The sequence below is a fragment of the Atractosteus spatula genome, chromosome 25 (genome assembly GCF_055471065.1).
Source record: "Atractosteus spatula isolate fAtrSpa1 chromosome 25, fAtrSpa1.hap1, whole genome shotgun sequence".
Classification (NCBI taxonomy): Eukaryota; Metazoa; Chordata; class Actinopteri; order Semionotiformes; family Lepisosteidae; genus Atractosteus; species Atractosteus spatula.
In genome coordinates this window covers 4,076,960-4,097,832 of record NC_142730.1, presented here as the reverse complement: position 1 = coordinate 4,097,832, position 20,873 = coordinate 4,076,960, and the positions used below count along the sequence as shown (strand labels likewise).

The following is a 20,873-nucleotide window of genomic DNA, read 5'->3' as shown; positions in this document are numbered from 1 at the left end:
TTTAATTATACCACTGTAAATCAAGTTTTGTATAATACAACTATTACATCATTGCAGATTATCTGTAGGTTCTGTGACAAGGTGCAAATGTTTTATTAACTTGTTGTCTTTGTGTTGTAAAATAGTATTTGAACATTTCTAATGTGAGAAGCTATGGAAATATTAAAATCACAACAGAAAATTTCAGAATTAAGATCACTGTAAAACAATGCAGAACAAAATCTTTATATAGGAAAACTGGATCTATAAAAACATTCAGATTTATTGTGTTCTAGAAGGAAATTCAACCACACAATCAAGAAGTGTCAAACACACTCCTTTTATTCATTTTTAGTGTTGCAGAGTAAGGCAGAACTAACTAATTTCTGTGGATCCCTGTCATGCATAGGGACCTCACACTGCTTAACAGTAATGAGCTAATGCCAAGGTCAGATAGAACAGGTCTCAGGAATTAAAGCCTAACAAACAGGAAAGCCGTGTGTGACAGCACATTCAGATTCCTAAAAATGCAAATGTGTGTACAATCAGTCCAAATGTTAGATTCTGTGTGCTGTAGAGGGAAAAACTGGAGAATAATGATAAGGCAACTGTTAAGCATGTGCTCCTGTGACAGAAATGAGTTGGTGAAATACTGCAGTAAAATTCTGCTGCACTTTTGTGAACCTAGTTTGGTGGCATGAACTGTCGGTAACAAGCCCTGTGCCTTAAACACTGCCTTAAAGATCTCCCAGCCTCAGGATGACTCCCTGAATGAGCAGAATGGGCTATGACATACCAGGTCTGTCTTCATCTGTGGAACCACCGTACTTGTCCTCCTCGTCTGGGACATCCCGAGAAGGTCCTGGCCTGTCTGAGCCACTTCTGGACTCTTTCTGGGGGGTTGCCTTCTTGTGGTTCCTACTGGGGGAATGTCCACTCTGGAAAAGATTTCAATGAACTCAGCAACCCAAAAGACATGTAGGGTCTTATCTCTTGCGTTGCTCAAAAACACTGATCTTTCTTAACATGTCATCATAGCCACTAGTGTCCATTTTCTGTTCTCTAATTAAAGGATACGGTGCAATCGTGTAATACTTTATAATCCATGGCTTTTTACAGACAGGACGTTCCTCACCCCCTGCGTTATTGAAATGCAGCTTGAAATGGAAGCTTACGTAAAATCAGAACATTAGGAGTAGATAGAGGTTTCTGGGCCACTTAAACCAGGGAGCTTTACAAAAGGTTACAAACAGGAAGAGGCCATTTCGCCTGTCTGTCTGTTTAGTTGCTATTAGCTAATTGATTCGAGGATCTCATCCAGCTGCTCCTTGAAAGAAGCCAGGACATCAGCTTCAACAACAAGGCTTGTTATTTTGCTCCAGATTCCCACAAGGTGAAGTACCTATGTGAAAAAGTACCAATTGTTCTGAGACTTTTAGGTAGGAGTCCATTAGAAAGCCTGAACAAGAATACAGCCAAGCAGTCCTCCTCTTCTGAACAGTGCTCAGCAATCTTTGGTTTAACTTCTCATGTGACAGACTCTACCTGCACTACAGCCACATCAGTATGATTTTAGTCTCTAATGCTGGGGTGCCAGATGAAGCTCAGTCCACACATCTACAATATGGCAGTATATACATTTGTGTATTGGTGCCTCCAAAATTCTTCCCAAGATCTTTAAAACTGAGGTAACTAATAAGAACCACATGAACCAGTGCCCAGCTAAGAATTTAGAGATCAAATTTCAGAAGCTAAACAGAAATACAAAGGATATTTCACACATGGAAGAGGCCACTAGTCTTCCATATTTAATTAGCCTAAGCTCTGCAAAATTTAACTGGATATACGTTTCATTAGTAACTGCACAACCAGTTTTAAATGAGGGTATCCGAAAATCTACCCAGCCATACTCACAGAGCCTTCGAGAAGTGACAGGCTGAGATCAGCAAAAATCAACGTGAAGTTCTTAATTTATTCTTTGGTAATATTGTTTAGTTCTTTGCTTACTAGTTATTGGTTCTTTTTCCCGGGCTATTTAAATCTTACGAACTCTGCAGGGCTCCGTTACTCCCATTTCAGGGTTGCAGACTCCTAACACTGTCTGCTGGGCACATTATGGGGTAAAAACTGTCACCCTCTCTATCCAGCTCCATGTTAAGAGATGTGTGTCCAACTTAACACTTGGACTTGCTAACTAACCTGTTTGCAGGAATCTTCAATATCATCTGTCTTGTTCTCCTCCTCTGACTCTTCTGAGCTGGATTCTGCTCCATCCATAAGGTACCTATAGAAACAGAAAAACACAGTCAATAATCAGAAAAGATCAGAAAAGCTGCAAATGGAAACTGGCCACTCAGCCTGCCTTGTTGAATGGCTGGCAGATTATTATTGATCCAGGATCATCAGGTCACTTCTCAAACCTATGTTTCTGTGACAAGGGGTCTGGCACTCTTAGCATTGAGGTACTGCTTCTTATCAGCTCTGAAGAGAAAGTGTGTAGATTATGCTTTTTTGAGAATTTCAAACAGCACCATGGTAGACCTGCAGAACAGAAGAGTAATCTGCTTTATAACTCAAGGAAGGGGCTGACGCTTAATAAAAAAAAGCTTTGTCTAATGAGCTACGATGAAACAGGTAGATAAGCAAGAGACATTGGTTTAACCTGTAGCGTCACCTGTGCTCTGTCTTGCAATGTCTTAGTGAGGGTCAATCTGGTATATGAGAACCAACCCCTCATTTACTGACAGTGCAAACCAGAGCTGAGGCCATACTGGGTGTTTTGTGGACACCTTTCAATATCAACTTGCTTGAACATTACTGTAGGTATTAGCATTGTAAGTATTAGGATTCAAATGCTCTCTGCAATGGCTCTACTGATTTATACTTTATGCCTTACAAAACATTATAATAAGATGAAAGCATCTTGCAGATTAACGGGGTAATTAATATAGGAAAACAAAATATGGAAGAAACTGTGTACTATAAAGACATAATCAACTGGATGGCCACTGGACACCGAGAGAAACTGCTATCCGACATCTTGGGCATTTAAACAATGAAACAGAATAAAAGACTTGACTTTCCACTGACAACATTTTCAACTGTTGATGTGAATGTTTAGGAGAGATAAGAACCAAATGACCTTCACCCAAGGAAAACCCATTGACAGTAACATGTATAAAGATCAGCACTTCTGCTGATGAGGTTTAGGGGCTCCACACTCCAGTGAACAGGAACGAGTTATCGGCATTGCCATATTGATCCATGAGGGAAATACAGTAATTCAGTGATCTTGAGGATGGACTTAATTCCAGATAAGGACCTGCGTGACTAAATTTTAATTGTGACCTTGTGGTTTTAAAGCAAAATGGCTAAAAGAGCAATTAAGTCAGTTATCATCCCAGTGAAAGGGTTCAGACTCAACAGTACTTCAGCTTGTCCATTATGCCTTCAGCAAATTAAAAGATACATTCATTGACACTCCCCAGATGTGAAGGAATAGTCAGCTATAACCTGTTTGGCAATAGCTTGGTGTACTTTCAAAACGTTTTCTTCATATTAAGTGTCTCTTTGTCCATAATAATGGCAGAAAAGTGTACAGGACAGGGAGCAAGGGCAGCAATTGCGAATTATAGTAAAATTGTGTGTGGGCTTTTCATCAAAGACCAGGTGAGTAATGAAGCCTGTCTGAAGCTCTGATCTTACCTGCCACATGGGCCTGACTCTAAAGTGCCTGACAGAAGAGACATCATTGACTAAGAAAGCTGAGGTTTCTTAGTCAATGATGTCTCTTCTGTCAGGCACTTTAGAGCATCAGACTACCAGCACAGTTCCTGGGCATGTCAGAAAACTCAAGGGAAACGATTTCCACTGAGTGCGTGCTTTAATAAAGTCTAAATCTGGGACAAAGAATCTGCAGAACCGGAAACCAGGGGTAAAATATTTTAAAAGGATCCTTTCTCTACTGTCTCTTTAAATCATTGCTGTCTGACTTCTGCCGCAGTTGGTGACAGGTGTCTCACACAAACTTTGAAAAAGTGGGAAGGTCCAATGATAACAGGTTCTGTGTAGCCAGCAGGGAACACACTGGAACGGATTAAGCTCCTAAGCTACTAGCGCAGGTGGAATTCTCAATGTAGAATTTAAAAACCACTCCATCTGCTTTATCCAGTAATTCAAGTGCCAAGCAAGAGAGCTTTACATATATTTCAATAACGAAGGCCCAAAATCGGTGTTACACATGCTTCATACATTTGTTCTCAGGATTTACTTCACGGGGATAATTGAACAGGAAGTGAAAATGTCACCAGACTAAAATGAAACTGTAGCAAATTAAAAAAGTCATGGAAAAGATCAATGCTCTCAGAATCATGAGAGTTTTTTTATTCCATATCACTACTTTTTCAAAAATGTAGAATGAGCTTGCTGCCTATTATTATACTCCCCATTGGCAGTCTGTAAATGTTGATCAATGTGGCACAGTCCAATTCCCTCACGCACCAGCATGAGGAGTAGGGGATTTCTCTCACGGTGCCTTGTGGGAGACATGTTTTTTGGAATGCTGCAGGGATCCAATCAAGGCCAAAGGCTCTTATACAAATGATTTTGGCAAACACCAAATGTCTCTCCAATGCTACATTTCTGCTACAAGTTATAAATATAATTATACTTCGAATTACATAGGTAATGTGGACCACTGTTTTTAAAATGTGCCTTTATCTGTAAGAGTGAACAAAAAAGTGCAGCAAATCTATAATTATGAAGTTGGACATAAAAGAAACACTGTTGACTGTTCGGATTGCATCGCAAGTTCCCCCCATGTTTTTTTTAATTTGTGATTAAGGATATTTTGTTTACTTTCTGTTGCAGATGCAAGGAACATTAACCAATAACATTTGGTGTTTCATTGTTTCTTAATTTACTTGCCTAATGATGAGATTAGGCCATTACCTATTTATACATTACCATTTGGCCATCTTAAGTCCCATCTCTTTTTTATTTTATAACAAATAAACAGTAGTGTTTATTTTTATTTCTAAAATAAACAGTACTGTGGACGGATTAAAAAAAAGAAGCAAAAATTTGTTTATAGATGTTTTGCCTTGAAAAACACCCATAATGCAACTAAGATTCTGAGGGCTGATGCATTAGTGTCGTCAGAAGAGACCACTGGACCAGTAGAGCTCCAAGTGTTTATACTCTTCAGGTTCCAGGTATCATTATCGGAGAAAGGTTCAATTGGCTCTGTCTACGGAAATGGACACCAAAGATCAGGCAGAGTTAAAACAAAACAAAAAAACTAATATGAGTAAGATGCCTCTTGGCAATGAAGTAATAATTAATGGGCTTGCCTTCAGTGACACTGACCAGGAATTCAAGGAAGCACTGAATAAAAGGATGGAAAAAAAAAAACATGTTTAAAATGACAACAGCAACAAAAAAATCCAGCGTGGCTTCCAGATCTTTCTAATATAGTATTCCTGGACTGTTATTTTAGTGTTGTTCCCCCCAACACTGCAGAATACTATAGTAACTGAGAAATTTTCTTTTATTTTTAAGAGTATCTAAAACAACTTAAGTGCCTGATACCATACTCCTATGACTAAGGGCGTTATGGTTTGTGCATAAGAGGCTTTAAATGAGGAAAAAACTGGGCAGGTATGTTTCTGAAGAGGAATGTCTTATCCCTGAATAGAGCTCTTCAGAGACAAGTAGAACACTATGCTTTTAGGGATAAAGAACCCCCCCAAAAATCTAGGACATGGACCTCTTCATAAACAGCAGGGGACTCAATCAGGCCCTCAGAGCTTAAAACAGAAAAAATGGAAAAAAAGAAGAAAAACAATACAGAAAAAGCTTTCAGTCTCAAAGGAGTGTATTGATCTTGGCCTCAATAATAGGAATGGCTTTTCTTGCTCATGCTTGTTTCACTATACAGATGTTTCCCATAGAATAAATGCAAAAACATGCAATGTGTAGCAGCCAAAGTGACTGAAAGTCTCATAAGACAGTTGTCTAGAATTCCTTAGGCGATACACAGTAAATTCACTCAGTGAAGCACAGATAACTCACCCAATTGGAAAGTCTTCAATCTAGCATGTACACTCAGTCAGGCTCCCTGCCAAGTTCCCATCACTATGTTAACTGTGGTGGTATGATAACTTTGGATACCTCATAACTTCTCAGGCTTTCACTCTTTTTCACGGATAAGTGTCAAACCACTTCTGTTATCTCATTTTTTTTTTTAATAGAGTCTAAAGTTTGGTCAGTAATTCCAGCATTTTAAAACCCATGTAAACAACATTTGTCTCAGAGTGCCATACTGCACTCAAAAGTACTGCACAGAAAAAGCCAGCCTTAAAATACTTTTCTTTTCCCAAGCTTTAATTCCAACTTCTTAACGGGAAAAGTAGCTGGATCTTGAATTAACTCCTTCCACATGCAAGAAATGAAGTCAGCACTCATGGATACTTGTTTGCAGAAAAGGAGCAGTTGTAGTTATAACTATTCCCACCAGAGTTGTTGCATTTGTTTTTGGAAACACCTGTAGAATGTATTTGTAACCCTATTTAAAATATTAGGGTGATACTATTATTAATACTACAAAAGCGGTTCATTAATGAAAGATTCCTTTGTTGAATTGGTTTGATTTATTTTTCTTCTTGTCAAAGAAAGGCATCATAATATAAATATTCACATAGTTTATGCTCTGTGCACTGCATGTTAAGCAATATATTATAGTAATATACATATTGCATTAGAGTATTAAAATGAAAGCAAAGAATGGGTTAATTGGAAGAAAACAGAGTATTCTGTATTAGGACCACTCTTCCTAACCCTAGACTCCAGAAGAGCGAGAAAGTAGAGTACAAGTTCAAGTTTGTGGAGGACCAAACTGCCAAGGACATTCCAAAAAGATTTAGCTGTAATTCAATATTGCACAAATGTCCATCTAATGACATTTAACACCGACAGCTGCAGATAGGAAAAACTGCAAAAATAAAATGGGAAACACTAAACAGGAAAAAAGACAGGTATTTTTTTTTATCGACAATTAACTAATGACTTCTGGCCCAGGTGGGTAAAAAGTAAAAGAAGCAAAACAAGTTGGAATATGTAGTTAGAAGTTTAATACTCAAATTAATTTGTGCCATTTTAAAATTGTACAATGCAGTAGTGAGGCCTCAGTGGAGAATACGGTGGATATTTTTGGTCACCACACAATTGCTGCTCTGAGATCCGAACGAAGTAAAACAAGAAAAAAATCACTAATTGTGATTGGATACTGACAATTAGGTATTAACTGATCAATATAGATGGGTCAAATTGTCTCCTCTATTTTACAGACTTTCTTATGTTATCTGTCATAGACTACACCTGATGCATAACTAAGCTTTTAAGGCCAAGGATTATATAGTGAAGTGCAGTAATGTATTGTAACCAAAGAACAAATGGTCTGCTATTTAAGGTATGCACACACTGTCATTAATTGAAAACAAAAATGTTTTTAAACTTCTAATTTGCAAAGGCTGCATATCTCCTTTTATTTCCATCCCTGACATTTATGTGCAAGGAGGCAGGTTCTTTGTCGATGGCTGAAAGAGCTCCAGCTTCCACTTCAAAGGCAGCCTGTTGTTTTAATTACCCATGCGAAATGGAGGTTTTAAATACAGACTGTGTAATGAGCTCCCTTTACAGCCACGATGAAGGAGATGGTCTGTGAACAGCGGTGAGTGGAGAGGCGAGGAGGCGTGTCCCTGAGCCCACCCTGCCTCTGTGGGCTTTTCAGAGCGACTCCGCCGACACACAAAAGGAAAGAAAAAAGGCTCTTGAGGAAAATGCACGTTCACTTTACAAAAACAGAGTCCTTGCTTTGAAATCTAAATATAAATAAATAAACCGGGGCCGGTTTGAAATGTCTTTGTGAACTAAATGCTCCTGACGACAGCCGTTTTTCAAGCGCGTGGCTTTGTTTCATCACTGCTAACGTTTAGGCTCTGTCGTTGCTTGACCAGGTTCTGAGCAGTTACTGGTGCTGTCAGGGCACTTCAAGTTGCTCCCGGCTGTGGCAACACTAGGTGTTCAGTCGTGAACGTGAACGTTTTAGACATGGGATCAATCCTAAGTTTGAAACATTAAAAGAACGTCTCTTCATGCATCCACCTCAGCTGTTGAACTGATTCATTTCTAAGTATGCCTTCTCTATAATGGAATTTGCACCAATTCTATAATTCAAATTTGCACAACACATCTAAACTTATTTACACGTTAAGAAATTGCAAAAGATCTTAATTCTAGTATCCTCTCTGCTTGAGCAAAAACGCAAATGGTCTAAAGGGGTACATTCAGTTAGTAAGTTTAGCACCACTGCCTGGGGAACCCCAGTCAAGGTCTGCAAGTGACATAAACCAAGATAAAACCCACAATGTCTGGATCACAGTTAAACCTGAGGCATTTAAAAAAAACAAATCTATTGCACCCTATAATCTATTGATTGAAAAATAAAATAATGAATTACATTTTGCAATCCAAGACACGCCGAATTTAGTTTAAGATTTATAATAAATGCATTACTTTGCACCTTATATGACTTAATCATCAGTTCTACTTCTAACAGGCCACACCAAGGACAGTGTCTCAGACCACTAAGAGGATGTAAAAAAGCAAGCCCACATGAAGCTACAAAATGACGTAATCCCTAATCCTCCCTTTGATGTTAACATTTTCATAAAGTGTGATCAGAGAGCTTCATATTTTTCGCAGCTCTACAGATCGAAGATGAAACAAATGCATGTATTAACCTTTAAGCACCTACATCAGTGTGGCAGCACTCCCTTATTTCTAGTGCAAATGATCCCCATGTGCAATGCTGGCTGAGTTATCATGCTTATATAATACGCAAGGATTATCAAAAGCACTGGAGTAAAGTTTTATTGTTATTATAAAAAAATATTGAACAAATATTTCTTAACACCAGAGTCAAACCACAATATTTTGTCCATCTGGGAAAAATTCAGTTACGACACAAAAAACAATATCTCTAAAAGGCGATGCTCATATAGACATCAAAATTATTGTGAGAATGTATGTTATGAAATCCAAGTGGCTGTCAACTGTCTGTTTTGCTAAGGTGAAGCTATAGAACATCTACCTGCTTACCCAATACATATTTCCTTGCACTCTCCTGCAAACACGTTGAAGATAATCTACAGACACGCAAGGATAAAAACACTAGGACCTCCACATTCTAAAACGTGTACTTTTTGCAGTAATTATAATAAATCTAATAAATCTAAACGAAAAGAGACAGTCATTAACTCCTTGTTTTCCCAACAATTCCCCTAGACATTGTAACCAGAAGACAGAAGGCAGAAGAAGACATCAGAACAAGAGAACTCCATCTCGTTCTCTACACCCTTGGTTCTAGGTTCACCCTTGGTTTGGGCATCGGAATACCTGTGACAAGGCTGGGAAATACTTCTATTTGATAAGAACATACATCTGGAGTCTGGAACACATCAGCAGGCAGACAAAAGTGTGATTTTGACAGAAACAGAGATGACTAGAATGAAATGACTGACAACCTATTGTTTGGCTTCTAAAAAGCCCCATGCACATGGCACTCTTAAGTCCTGTACAATAACAATAGGGATGGCTCCTATTCTGACTTGAACTTTTTAGCTCCAGAATATTTCTTTGCTGTATTCCCTTGCATGACCTCTCTGTTTTTTCAGAATCCAGTGCTAACCTTCCCTTCCTGCCACTCAGGCCTTGGAGTGTGAAATGAAAGCCGCCAGCTCCTAAATTAGCTAATAAGAGAGCAGGAGCTCACAGGCCCTTCAAGAATTTTAATGCTGCCTTTTTTCCTGTTGATCAAAGACTGACTTGCTCATTACTTTCTCTGATGTCTTTGCCTCAGACAGCGGTGCCAGTGCATTGAACATACAGCTTCATTCCAGTTCTGTCCCCATGTCATTTGCTGTCGGGTGGCATTTCTCACCGTTTGTACGAAATCCTCTGCTTCCTCTTATGGCAGTCCAGGATCCACTCCTTGCGCACAATAGCGCCCCCTAGCGCTTTCACCTGGCCGTATTTTGGGGTGTTGGCAAAGGCACAACTGGAAAACACAAGGAGATCAAAGATATAGTTTGGGATACACATTAGCTCACTTCTTTTGGAACAATGCAATTGTGGAACAGTATACGGTACTGATACACAACTGGATACTGGATGAACATCCACCACTGCTCAGCACGCTGTTTATTTGCAAACCTGATGCTTTACAGCAGGACATATCATATAGTTAAGTCAAAAATAATACATATTTTCCTTAAATACAGAACTGTTTCTATTTTGCAGATTCCCAATTTCTAACTACCAGCTCTTAAGTAATCCACTACTATAGCCTTCTCTCAGTGTGGGAGGGATAAGGATTTTGCATGTGCTCCTATTAAAATACCTCATATTGAGCTGTTTGTTATTTTTACACATCGACAGGAGGAGTGATCCATGTCTTGCAAATTCTAAAGCTGAGGATCCTCATGGCCAAGTCAAGCCCAGTCAGACCCAGCAATTATATACTGCTGCTTGGGAACTTAGTCTCCAAGCTGCTTAATCACCCAGACCTGAACCAGGATTGTAAAACTCATGACGTGAACCAAACAAGAGCCTTTTCTAGCTGAGCAACTTGGGATTTCCACCAGCTTTTCAACTTCAATAAATAAAGAATAGGACTTCAACTCTCCTTCTAGGAAAAATCAATTACTCTACCACTTAAGACACACTCCCTGCCACAGCCAAGTCATACTGCTCAAAAATGCTTTCAAGCGAAATTGTTTAATCGTCTGTGCTTTGTGAAATAGACAGTCTGTGATGGACCCATTTTTTATTTACTTGTTCAGCTAATGATTTTCAACTGATGAAACATGTAATGAATGAGGGGACATGATTTAATTTATCTGGGCAGACAGCTTGTTGGCATGCCTTCTCCTCCTCCAGCCACAGATTTATAGTATAACAGCAGTCAATGCTGCCTCTTTTTCATCAGCCTCAACCTGTCAGATTAAAGTGCACTTTAAAGTCTTCCCACCTATGGGAGATTCTTTAGCTTTCACCAAAAAACTATTAAGTATTCAAAACAGGTTAATAAGTGCACTCAAAAATGCATTTTTACACATTCTTTTTTTAAATATAGTCATGATAATCCACTTTTCCAATGCCTACTTTTGTCCCTTGTGTAATGAATAACAACTAGCCTTGCTTCTTCCTATTATTCCCTAATGTGGAATTGCCTATTGATCTTCAATCTCAGGGGCCAAAGAATAGTTTTAGACTGTTCGAAGATCTCACAACACTTAACGTTCACATGCTCCAAAGCTCTCCCACTGAAAGATGAAAAGGACCTTCAGGCCCGTTTATGAACTCACAGCATTTCTCATGACTTCCCAGAAATGACTATAAATATACTGCGACTTCATTTAGCCTATAACATGGCAATGTTGTCACATATCTTAGAGCACAGGTTCGATGAGATTCTTGAGACTAAACCTCAATCACAGGGTCTGTGAACAAGATGCTTGACGGATTCCCTTTCAACGTGTTCAACTCAAATTCTATAGAATGAGGAAAGTAGGCATCTACATATGCAGAGAAGCTAATTCCAAAGTAACGAGGCCTCCAGTGGCCTCAAATGACTTTTAATCCTCCATTTTCATTCAAAGCCACCTGGCAGCCTTGACAATGAAGGACTTCTCCAAAGGCATGGCCTTGTGAACCTACATGAGGTGTGTACTGTCAGGAGTCCAGTCGGGTCTGTACTTGGCGCCCATCGCCAGGGCCTTGTCCCTCAGCTCAGCCCGGAAGGGGTTCTGGAACCCGCTGAGCACAAAGACTGTGTCCTCCAGCAGGCGGTGGAACTCCAGCCCCTGAGAGTGATCTGCTTTCTTTTCTTTCTTCTGGGCCTTTGACTTGTCGTGTTTGGGAGGCTTTTCGGGCTGGGCTGGAGAAGCTGAGATACAAAGGAGGGAGCACAGAGGGATAAAAAAACTGATGAAAACAAGGAAGAGTACAAATTCAATTGGCTCAAAAACACCCAAATATACCCCAAATATTTTTAGAAAGCCATTCAAAAGGTTCTATAGGCAGAAGGCACAGGACAACTAAGTGCAGAAGTCAAATGTAAACCAGAAAAGAGACTTTACACCAGCTATACACACCGGAGATACAGTAAAAACAAAGGTTGCAAATGAGAGGAGACCACACAGCCCAGTTTGTAATTAATTCACAGCTAGTTTATTAAAACAGTGGTTTAGGATTAGTTTACACTACATCTGCCTCTGAAATCCTTATTTATCTACAATAACCTTTTCTCTGCCTTTCACCACAAACGTCAAGTTTCATTTTTCATAGCAAAATAAAAGTATAAAGCAGTTACAGCAAAGTTTTATACAAGTTTCCTCATTTTTGAGAGGGAAATTCACATATTACTGTGAGTAAAATCACTTTTCCTATTGCTATGGCTATAGTAGCATTATATTAGGGGAAAAATGTTATTTTTCAATCTAGGGAGGCAATCTCAATTATTCAGATTTTATTAGCACCATTAAATTATTTTAATTTTATTTTGATTTTATTTGATGTTGTACATACCTAAAACAAATATCATGATTTTTGTTTGGAGAAGTAATGACATCATACATTTAGGAAACAAACTGATTAGATTCTAAAAGGTTTACAATCCGGAATTATTCTCTTGAAGATATCCCTCATTATATGAGGATTTGAAAAAACGACTGGCCACATGTTTTGTCATATTCAAAGCTGTTATAGAAATTGTTTAGTTGCTAAGCTGGGGCAGTTGCTTTTAAGTTGTTTTCACCTTATTGATGTCATATATTACTTGATTTGAATCGTAATGTAACAATAGAGATGAATAATTTCAAATTTAGATTCTACAGGATAGCTTGGTCACAGCTGCTCTTGGCTGCTGATTTTTTTTAGAGAACTACCTTAAAGACAAATTGAAAAGGAATAAACCAACAATGTGCGCTTTGTTTTTTTTGGGTTTTTTTAAGGCTCTGGAAAAAAAAATTGGTACTCATAAAAGTTAAATACTGTACATGTCAAATAGAATTACATCAAATACATTGCTGGAAGACATCTTTTTTTCAAGTAATTAAAATATGCTAACAGATTTAATCTGGGATGGCAATACTGTAAAATGAAAATGTTCACTCCAAAACGTATATTTTTTTTACAGTTGATTTTGCTGAAATTGCTATTTGGATATGCAAAGACAATGCGAGCGAACATGACAAATACGACCAAGAATCACAAAGTACATGCTACCACAAAAGTTCGGAAGGCACATACTGATAAAATAGGCTCAATGTTCACAAAATTGTGTGGAAACAGCCACTGAAATACAGATGTTAGGAAAGGGAGTTAATATTTCAGTGAGCTATTGCAGAAATGCTGACACTGACACTAATCCTGGCCTGGAGTTCTCCATTCATTTCTGGAGAGTTAGTACAGAGGAGAGAGAAAGGACAGACCCCCCACCTCCACCATGCATAAAAACTCATTTATTAAAGATAGCTCATAAAAGTTTGAGAAGAGAGGCCCTGTAACTGGAAGTACTGACAATTCAATGATCTTAAGAGAAAACACACTCATCAGAAAAAATATTTGGACGCAAAATAAATAACCCAATAATTAGGCATCAGCATACAGTAGGAACAGAATGAGTGAATGCATTCTGCTCGGGTCTGGATAATTTTTCAGACCAACCCAGCCCATTCTTCTAGAGTCACCTTCTGCCATGCTTCTGATGGGGGTAACGGTGTGTGAGGACTTAAATCCATGCTGCAGCAATAGTATTGAGATCTGGGAATTTTTTCTGTTAGTCTTTGGGTTTTAATGCTCTGAAACAAGCTTCCCACTTGTTGAATCTAATTACCTGACTTCTTTCAAGAGATCTTCAGATAAATTACTTGCAACCAAAAGAGCAATAAAATAATAAAATAAAATAAGCATCTTGTATGCAACCCTTCTTATATTTTTCATTGTGCCCCTCAAACCAACCACCCACCACTCACCACTGAGTAAAAACATTTTGTCTAGTGTGAGCAGATGGACTAACACAAGGGCAATGTACTTCATATTTACACTACAAACATGTCACAAACCTGGTGTTTAAACATGTATAAAAGCATTGCATGTTTGCCTAGTCACTGTAGCGAACAAACCACTCCATTTGTCCATAATAAATTACTCCTTGTCGTGTGTTTTCTGAGAAATGTTGATTAAACTTAGTATAATAGGATTTAGTCAAGTCTTGGCAGGTAACTGCACTTAATGATTCACAGTTTTCTGTAAATGCTGCAGGACTACACTCTATGCTCAATGGCAACCATAGAATTAAGTGTCCACACTTATCAACTGTGCTGATTTTGACTGTAGAGATGGCATGACAAAAGGCACAGTGGGATAGGAGAATGTTTGCAAATGGTAACAAGAATTAAAGAGCCCATTTTAACATAACTCCAAACCAATACTGAACAGCAAAACACCATCAGTTATTATTACCTTCAGTGTACCATGGAACTCACTAAGATAAACAACACATGAATAAAAGTTGTTTAAATCAAGGTTTTTCTATTGACTGCCTCGACACCTGTTAACGGTAGCTAACACAGCTGCAACTCACCATTAATGAGTCAGTTTGCATTCTGTAGAAAATTAACAAATGGAGTTGATAGCCCCCGAAAGTATTACCATATATTCAAACAATGTAGAAGGAAACCAGTATCTTGGGAAGTGATTCTGAAATGCAAGAATGATTCTGAGATTGTTTCAGAATTAATGGGTTGGAATATCATATATTATGTGTATTAAGTATAACTAGTTCATTTAACCTTCAGTACAGTTCCATGCAAAAGCTTTCATCTCTTGCTAATAGCTTTATGTATATAATACCAAGAACAAGAGGCACTTTAGCTTCTCAGCTTCTGTTGGTAGTTTTCTATTTTAAGAACATGCAGCGTCTGAAAAAAAGTGTTTGTAATTGTTGCTAATTAGACAAGCCCTGTTAATAAAGGTATTCAACTAAAGTTCACTAACTTAAATATGGTTTCTATAACCTTCTATTATTCTATTCCATTTCACTGATACAGTTTATATGTAAGGTGCCAAACAAACTACACAAACAAATGTCCATGGTTGTAATTCCATCTACGGACTATGAAGTCTGTCACAGAGCTTGTTCTGTCATCCCAGTCAAGGTACATAAAAAAAATCATTTAAAAAAGCCACCAAAAGAAATAAAATCAACAACATTAACTTTTTTTTTGTCAAGAATGTATAGCTTACAATGTGATTATGTATGACTTAGTTCAAAAGACAGCTTTATGGTTTTGGCAGCCTTCTTGACTTGTTCCCACTAGGTGTGAGCAGAAGCAAATCAGGACTGTTCCCCTATGTGAAGAGACAAAATACTGCCATCAGGCGCACTCTATCACCTCCTGACAGACTTGGCGTGATTAATCTCGCGAATCGGTCGTGACTCTCAACAGCGTAACAGCGCTAAACTCCCATAGCAACAGGCCATGAAAAACAGGGAAAACAAAATAAATAGCAGGACAAGGCAGGATTTTATCCTGTGACCAAAATGCTTTCAAGGTAAGGAAAGGTCAGACTTTACACCTTACCCAACATTTGTTTTTAATTATCAGGACTGGCAATGCATTAACAGCCTTTGTCTCGGACATTCTTGATCCTGTTTCCACTTAAAAACCATCACTGACAACAGCCTTGAGGTGACTTTTATAGAAAACGAGCAGAGAGAACAATCAAGGTCACAAACGACTGGATTGTTTGAGAGAGAAAAGGAGATGGAAACTACAGTCAAGAACAGGCTAATGAATTCTAATTAACACCTCATTCCAAATAGCTGGACAAAGAATAATTGGTCTTGAAGACCTTATACTCCTCCTTAATAAAATGGACCAACAACATTTCTTCCTCCTAGAACTCCCAAAGCTCCTCATGCAAAATATTTGAACTTTTCTTGACAGGCTCTCTGAACCAGGGTGTGAAATGAAAGATATGCTTGTCATTTCTACTGTGAGGCTCTGGCAGATTTGTCCCTGGGCTCCTCTTGCTTCAGTGTTTGAGATGCAGAAGTCCTACAGCTGTTGCTTGAATTTCAATAGGGATTCTACTTTCAAATTCCCTCTCGTGCTGCCTGTTTAGAGTCTCAGCTCAGGCACAAGGACACAGATCAGGTCGCCTCTTTCTTGGCTGTTTCTTTTTTCTGTATCCTTCAAAAACACTGGCTCTCCATGAGCCTGGTCAAAGAAAAGAATGAAGTCAAAATGGAGATACACTGAATAATTAACTGAAAATCAATGGTTGTTTAATATATACCATAGTCTGCAGAAAAAAGAGGGACTAAAACAGCAATGCACAGCATTGACTGTATATCCACCCAAACACACTCCAACAGTACACAGCCAGCTCTCTGGGAATCTGCTAGAGATGTAGTCTAGACTCACGCTGGGGATATCTGGACTACTGGGCTCTAAAACAATTTCTTTGAGGCCTACGATGAGAAACCGGTTAAGGAACATAAATAATCCTGATGTAATGTCTTGCAGGTAGCTGATGTTCAATTGGAAACTGAAGCCTGTGCACCACTAATCCTCCTCCTCAGGTGCTTTACATTTGGCACAGGTTGTTGGAAGTCACTCCACCATGGTTTTGAAGCCTGGCGTCTTTATATAAAAAGGTCGGAGGATAATCCATGGATCAAATAGCTACTAATGAACGAATTAGATGGACAGAATGACCTGTTTTCATGTTCTTAATATTGTCAGAAGATGGTTCCGCAAAAGAGAACAGCAGCATAAGAGGCAAAAAGAGAAGTGGCTGGGCCCTACACAACAGCATATTGACATAACTTCAGGGTTATAATAAATATAAGCCTGTCCAGGTCATTCCTTCACAAGATTGTAATCAAATTTGGGTTGTTAAATTGAATTGATTACTTGATAATTAATTCAATTCCATCATAAGGGAGCTAGATGCACTGAAGATTGGCAAAAGAATGTTTATGATGATCTGGTATCAATCAACACTTGATCTCACTGCAATTACTATAATTCTCAAAACATAGAGCAATATAAATTACACAAGGAAGATTTGCCTACTGAGCTGTGTAACAAAGCAGTCTAAATCAAAATGATTTCTTTACGATTTACAAAACCTACACAGGTCGTGTACGTTGCTGAAATAACATTTAATCACCTTGAACCTGCTATAAAACAAAAGGAAATGGACAACACGCATCACAGTTATTACCATGCACAAAACATATGTCAGAATAACTGAGGGAAAGACTGCCAAACAGTTTCATAAAAAAGGTTGTACTGAGCAGGGTGGCGGGGAAGGTCAGCCATAAATCGATCATATTTAGCTCAGTACTCCAGGGATCAATAGCTCTGTTGTCTTTTAATCACATTAAAGCCTGATCACCTTGAATAGCATAGAACATAAACACTTTTCATTTGCTTGTTCACCTGTTAAACACACACCGGATATTAGCTTTCAAAAGAAAATGTCTGGGAAACATCTATTCATTGTAAGCAGAGCACTGTTGATACAATACAATAAAATCAGCAAATGTCACCTAGAGAGAATACAGTCACCTGAGGTTTCTACCCACATTCAAGCCAAAAATGCAATCCATGTCCAAACCAAAAATTCCTCCAGCAAAAAAAAATGTTTAGATAAGAATGTTTCCAGAGAAATTAGGCTCATCCCACTTGGCGAGAGCTAGATTTTGACAGGGCAGCCAACCTCACATCACAGAAACCAGACAGGGCTCTTGGCAGGTTTGAGCCAGCATGTGTTGCCAAGGTTAAAAAACAGCTGCTTTTGACTTTTACTGCCTTATCTGACACCTGCTGTGTTGTAACTGAAAATAAGTGACCTGCCAGCGAAAAAAGAAAACATACAAATGGAGGCTGGTTTAGTCCCATCTACAACAGGACACACCCACTGAGAGCTGACGTTTCACCACTGGAGAGGTGAACGAGAGAACTCATGTGGCAGCCTGCAGTTTTAAAAGTGCCTACATAAATGGAGTCCTTTTAACACAAACAACAAAGAACGAAAGAGGGAAGGTTTCAAAAGAAATAATCCAAAAGAAAAACAAAGAAAGCATAAATGCCCTGGAAATACAGTACAGCCTCATTTGTCCTAGGCACCAAGGTATCAAGATGTCTTTCCCCATTAAAAAAAATCTCAAATAAGATCACCCCGGTGATTCAACTAATAAAAACTATAGATCTTAGAACATGCACTGTACACCCATAGCCCAAATATGGCCAGCCCAAGTCTGGGCAATGTTCAATGTCTTAAATGGAACTTGACCAGAATTCTTAAAGCAACAGAGCTCAAATGGCTGAGCACAACCCGACTTGAAACCACTTCTCTCATCCTAGCGTTAATCACGCATCAGCAGGGTCCGCTTGTCGGCACGCCCATCTCCACTTGGTGGTTTGAACCAAATCTTTGAGCTGACGTTGCCATTAAATGCGACCGAGAATACTCCAACCGGCGCGTCGCTCCGCCTGCCGTCGGAGTGGGGGGGGGGCGACTTGAAACTACTTAAGGTAGCCCCCCTGGGACCTGCCCGTTTCCTGTAATCGTGCAGTGACATTGCTTAAAGTTTCAAGTAGGAGGCTCTGCCAGCGTTTGTCGACTGCAAAGGCACCTGAAGAAGGATCAACAGCTGAAACATCCCTCCTACTTTTCAGCTTCTAATTGATCTTTGCTTGGTGATGCAACACTCCTAAAATCAACGCTGAATTGCCTGGAAAATACCGAGTTCATATTCTATCAGCTGACAAAGTGTTCCATACTGGTTGTGTCAGAAGACAGCTGTACTCAACTCCTTGCTTTCCTCATGCCTGTGTGGTGAAATAGTATGAAATTACTAAATGAAAACCATCTGCAAATAACTGAATTAGTATACTGTAGATCTGGCAAACACCACCTTTCCTCTGACTCTGTGCTCAAGTTAAACTACACAATTCCACAGCTCAATGTTTTCTAAACTATAATATTATTACTTTAAATCTTAACTGACATATGTTCCAATAATCGACATCTACTTATAAAAGGAGACCCTAATCCTGAACAGAAAATCCAAACCTTGGGTTAGGGGTACGAAATCATTGTTAAAAGCTGTTTATAACATTAATTTGATTAATCGCATAATGTAATCTGTAGAGAACAAAGCTAAAGAGTAACTTGTACAAGTACATATTCTCCACGGAAAACTACATAAGATCAGCAAAGCAAATGCCTTCTGCCAAATATGCTGTTTTGGCTGAAAGCATGAAACAGCTCGAGCTCAGCGTGTTTCCAGGCCAGCTCTGTCAGTGCTCCTCTTGCATCTGCAGAGAGGGAGTATGGCAGCCTGTTTCAGAACTCAAGCATCAGTTCTTCCTAACAGCATGAGCAGTGAGAGACCGACAGAAATTGACCCGCAGGTTCAGCATGAACAGAAAAGTAATAAAATCAGCATCTGTGTCTGACACACATAGTGCAATTCAGCCACGTTTGCTAGCACAGATAGCGAGCTCCAAAACCATTATCGAGACAATATTGTCTCTTTACATTCATTAAATCTAAATTAAATATTTACAGAGTCTTGAAGGAGCACTGCTTATGGTCAGGGAAAGTATTCCTGGTCTTGAGCGGCTAGTGCATCTGTACTCATTCCCACCCTGCAATTAGGTAGCTAAATTTGAGTAAGCTTGTGATTGACTTCATGAAACCAACTTACAGTACCAAGTCCTCCCAGTTTTTTAGGAGCTCTGTTGTTGAAGAGACCAAGAAAATCTGCAGACACACGAATTATCCTGGAACAAGGTTACCCATTCTTGGTTTATGGTATACATATCCACAACATTACAATTTGAGGTGTGCACACTTGTCTTAACAGTTTCCTTTGGAGCTTTGAGGCTCATCTTACACAAAGACTCGGCAGATATTCACAGAGTGATGAACAGCAACAACTTAAGGCAACCACAAAACATCAATAAGCTTTCTGGTGATAAAATACAACTTATTCACAGATATGAATAGTAGCCAAAGTGACTCTGATGAAATAGATGGATGAGATAACAGACTAAACAAGCAGGATGGACAAGTGGTTTCCTGTAGTTGGTTAACATGCTAGTGTTTTTCCTGAGTGCCCTGGACTGTATATAATGTGCCTCCAGCAGACGGAACACAAAAACCTTTAAAAATGATGAAGGTTAGAGTACCATTTTATGTACATCATTAATAAAAATGTGTTTTACAATATCACTACTTGCTCTTTAGGGGATCAGTCATGCAGGACGTATATCCAGTCAAAGACGATTTTGATAAAGGTAATGTCTTACTGCAGTACACTGCCTACTAATGCAACACATTACATACATGTTCCAGGTCAATGCAACACCTATAGCGCAGTGGTGTATGAAACACAGATGTCTCCCACCCCAGTCCTGACCAGGTCCAAGCAAGTTGAGGTTGATGAGATGACAACGGATCAGGCTGGAGCAGCTCTTGGCTGCATTAAACTGACTTTGATGAGAACGAGAGCTCAGATGGGAATCAGGGAATCTGAGATCTTTCATACTTAATGAGTGGTGTGCGTCTCCCCAGGCAGGACACTTTTTAAACACAACTGAAGCAGTGCTGCCTGAACAGAAAAGCAATCTAAATGAATCATAGCATCTTGCACGGATAAGCTTTATAACTGAATCACAGCTGCCGGAACAGAAAGGCTATACAAATGAATCAAAGCATCTTGCACAGGTGAGCAATGTATCTAAATC

The 20,873-nt window shown here is 39.0% G+C and overlaps 1 protein-coding gene across 1 annotated transcript in view; it reads right to left on the bottom strand.

The window, feature by feature from the left end:
• xrcc1 (X-ray repair complementing 1) overlaps positions 1 to 20,873 on the bottom strand; it is a 50,035-nt gene that overhangs the window by 18,791 nt on the left and 10,371 nt on the right. The window contains exons 9-12 of the mRNA XM_088905888.1: positions 11,758 to 11,986; positions 9,980 to 10,096; positions 2,179 to 2,263; positions 776 to 917 (exon numbers count right to left, since the gene is read on the bottom strand). Coding sequence (XP_088762014.1) covers positions 776 to 917; positions 2,179 to 2,263; positions 9,980 to 10,096; positions 11,758 to 11,986 — 573 coding nt within the window. The remainder of the gene's footprint in view (positions 1 to 775; positions 918 to 2,178; positions 2,264 to 9,979; positions 10,097 to 11,757; positions 11,987 to 20,873) is intronic.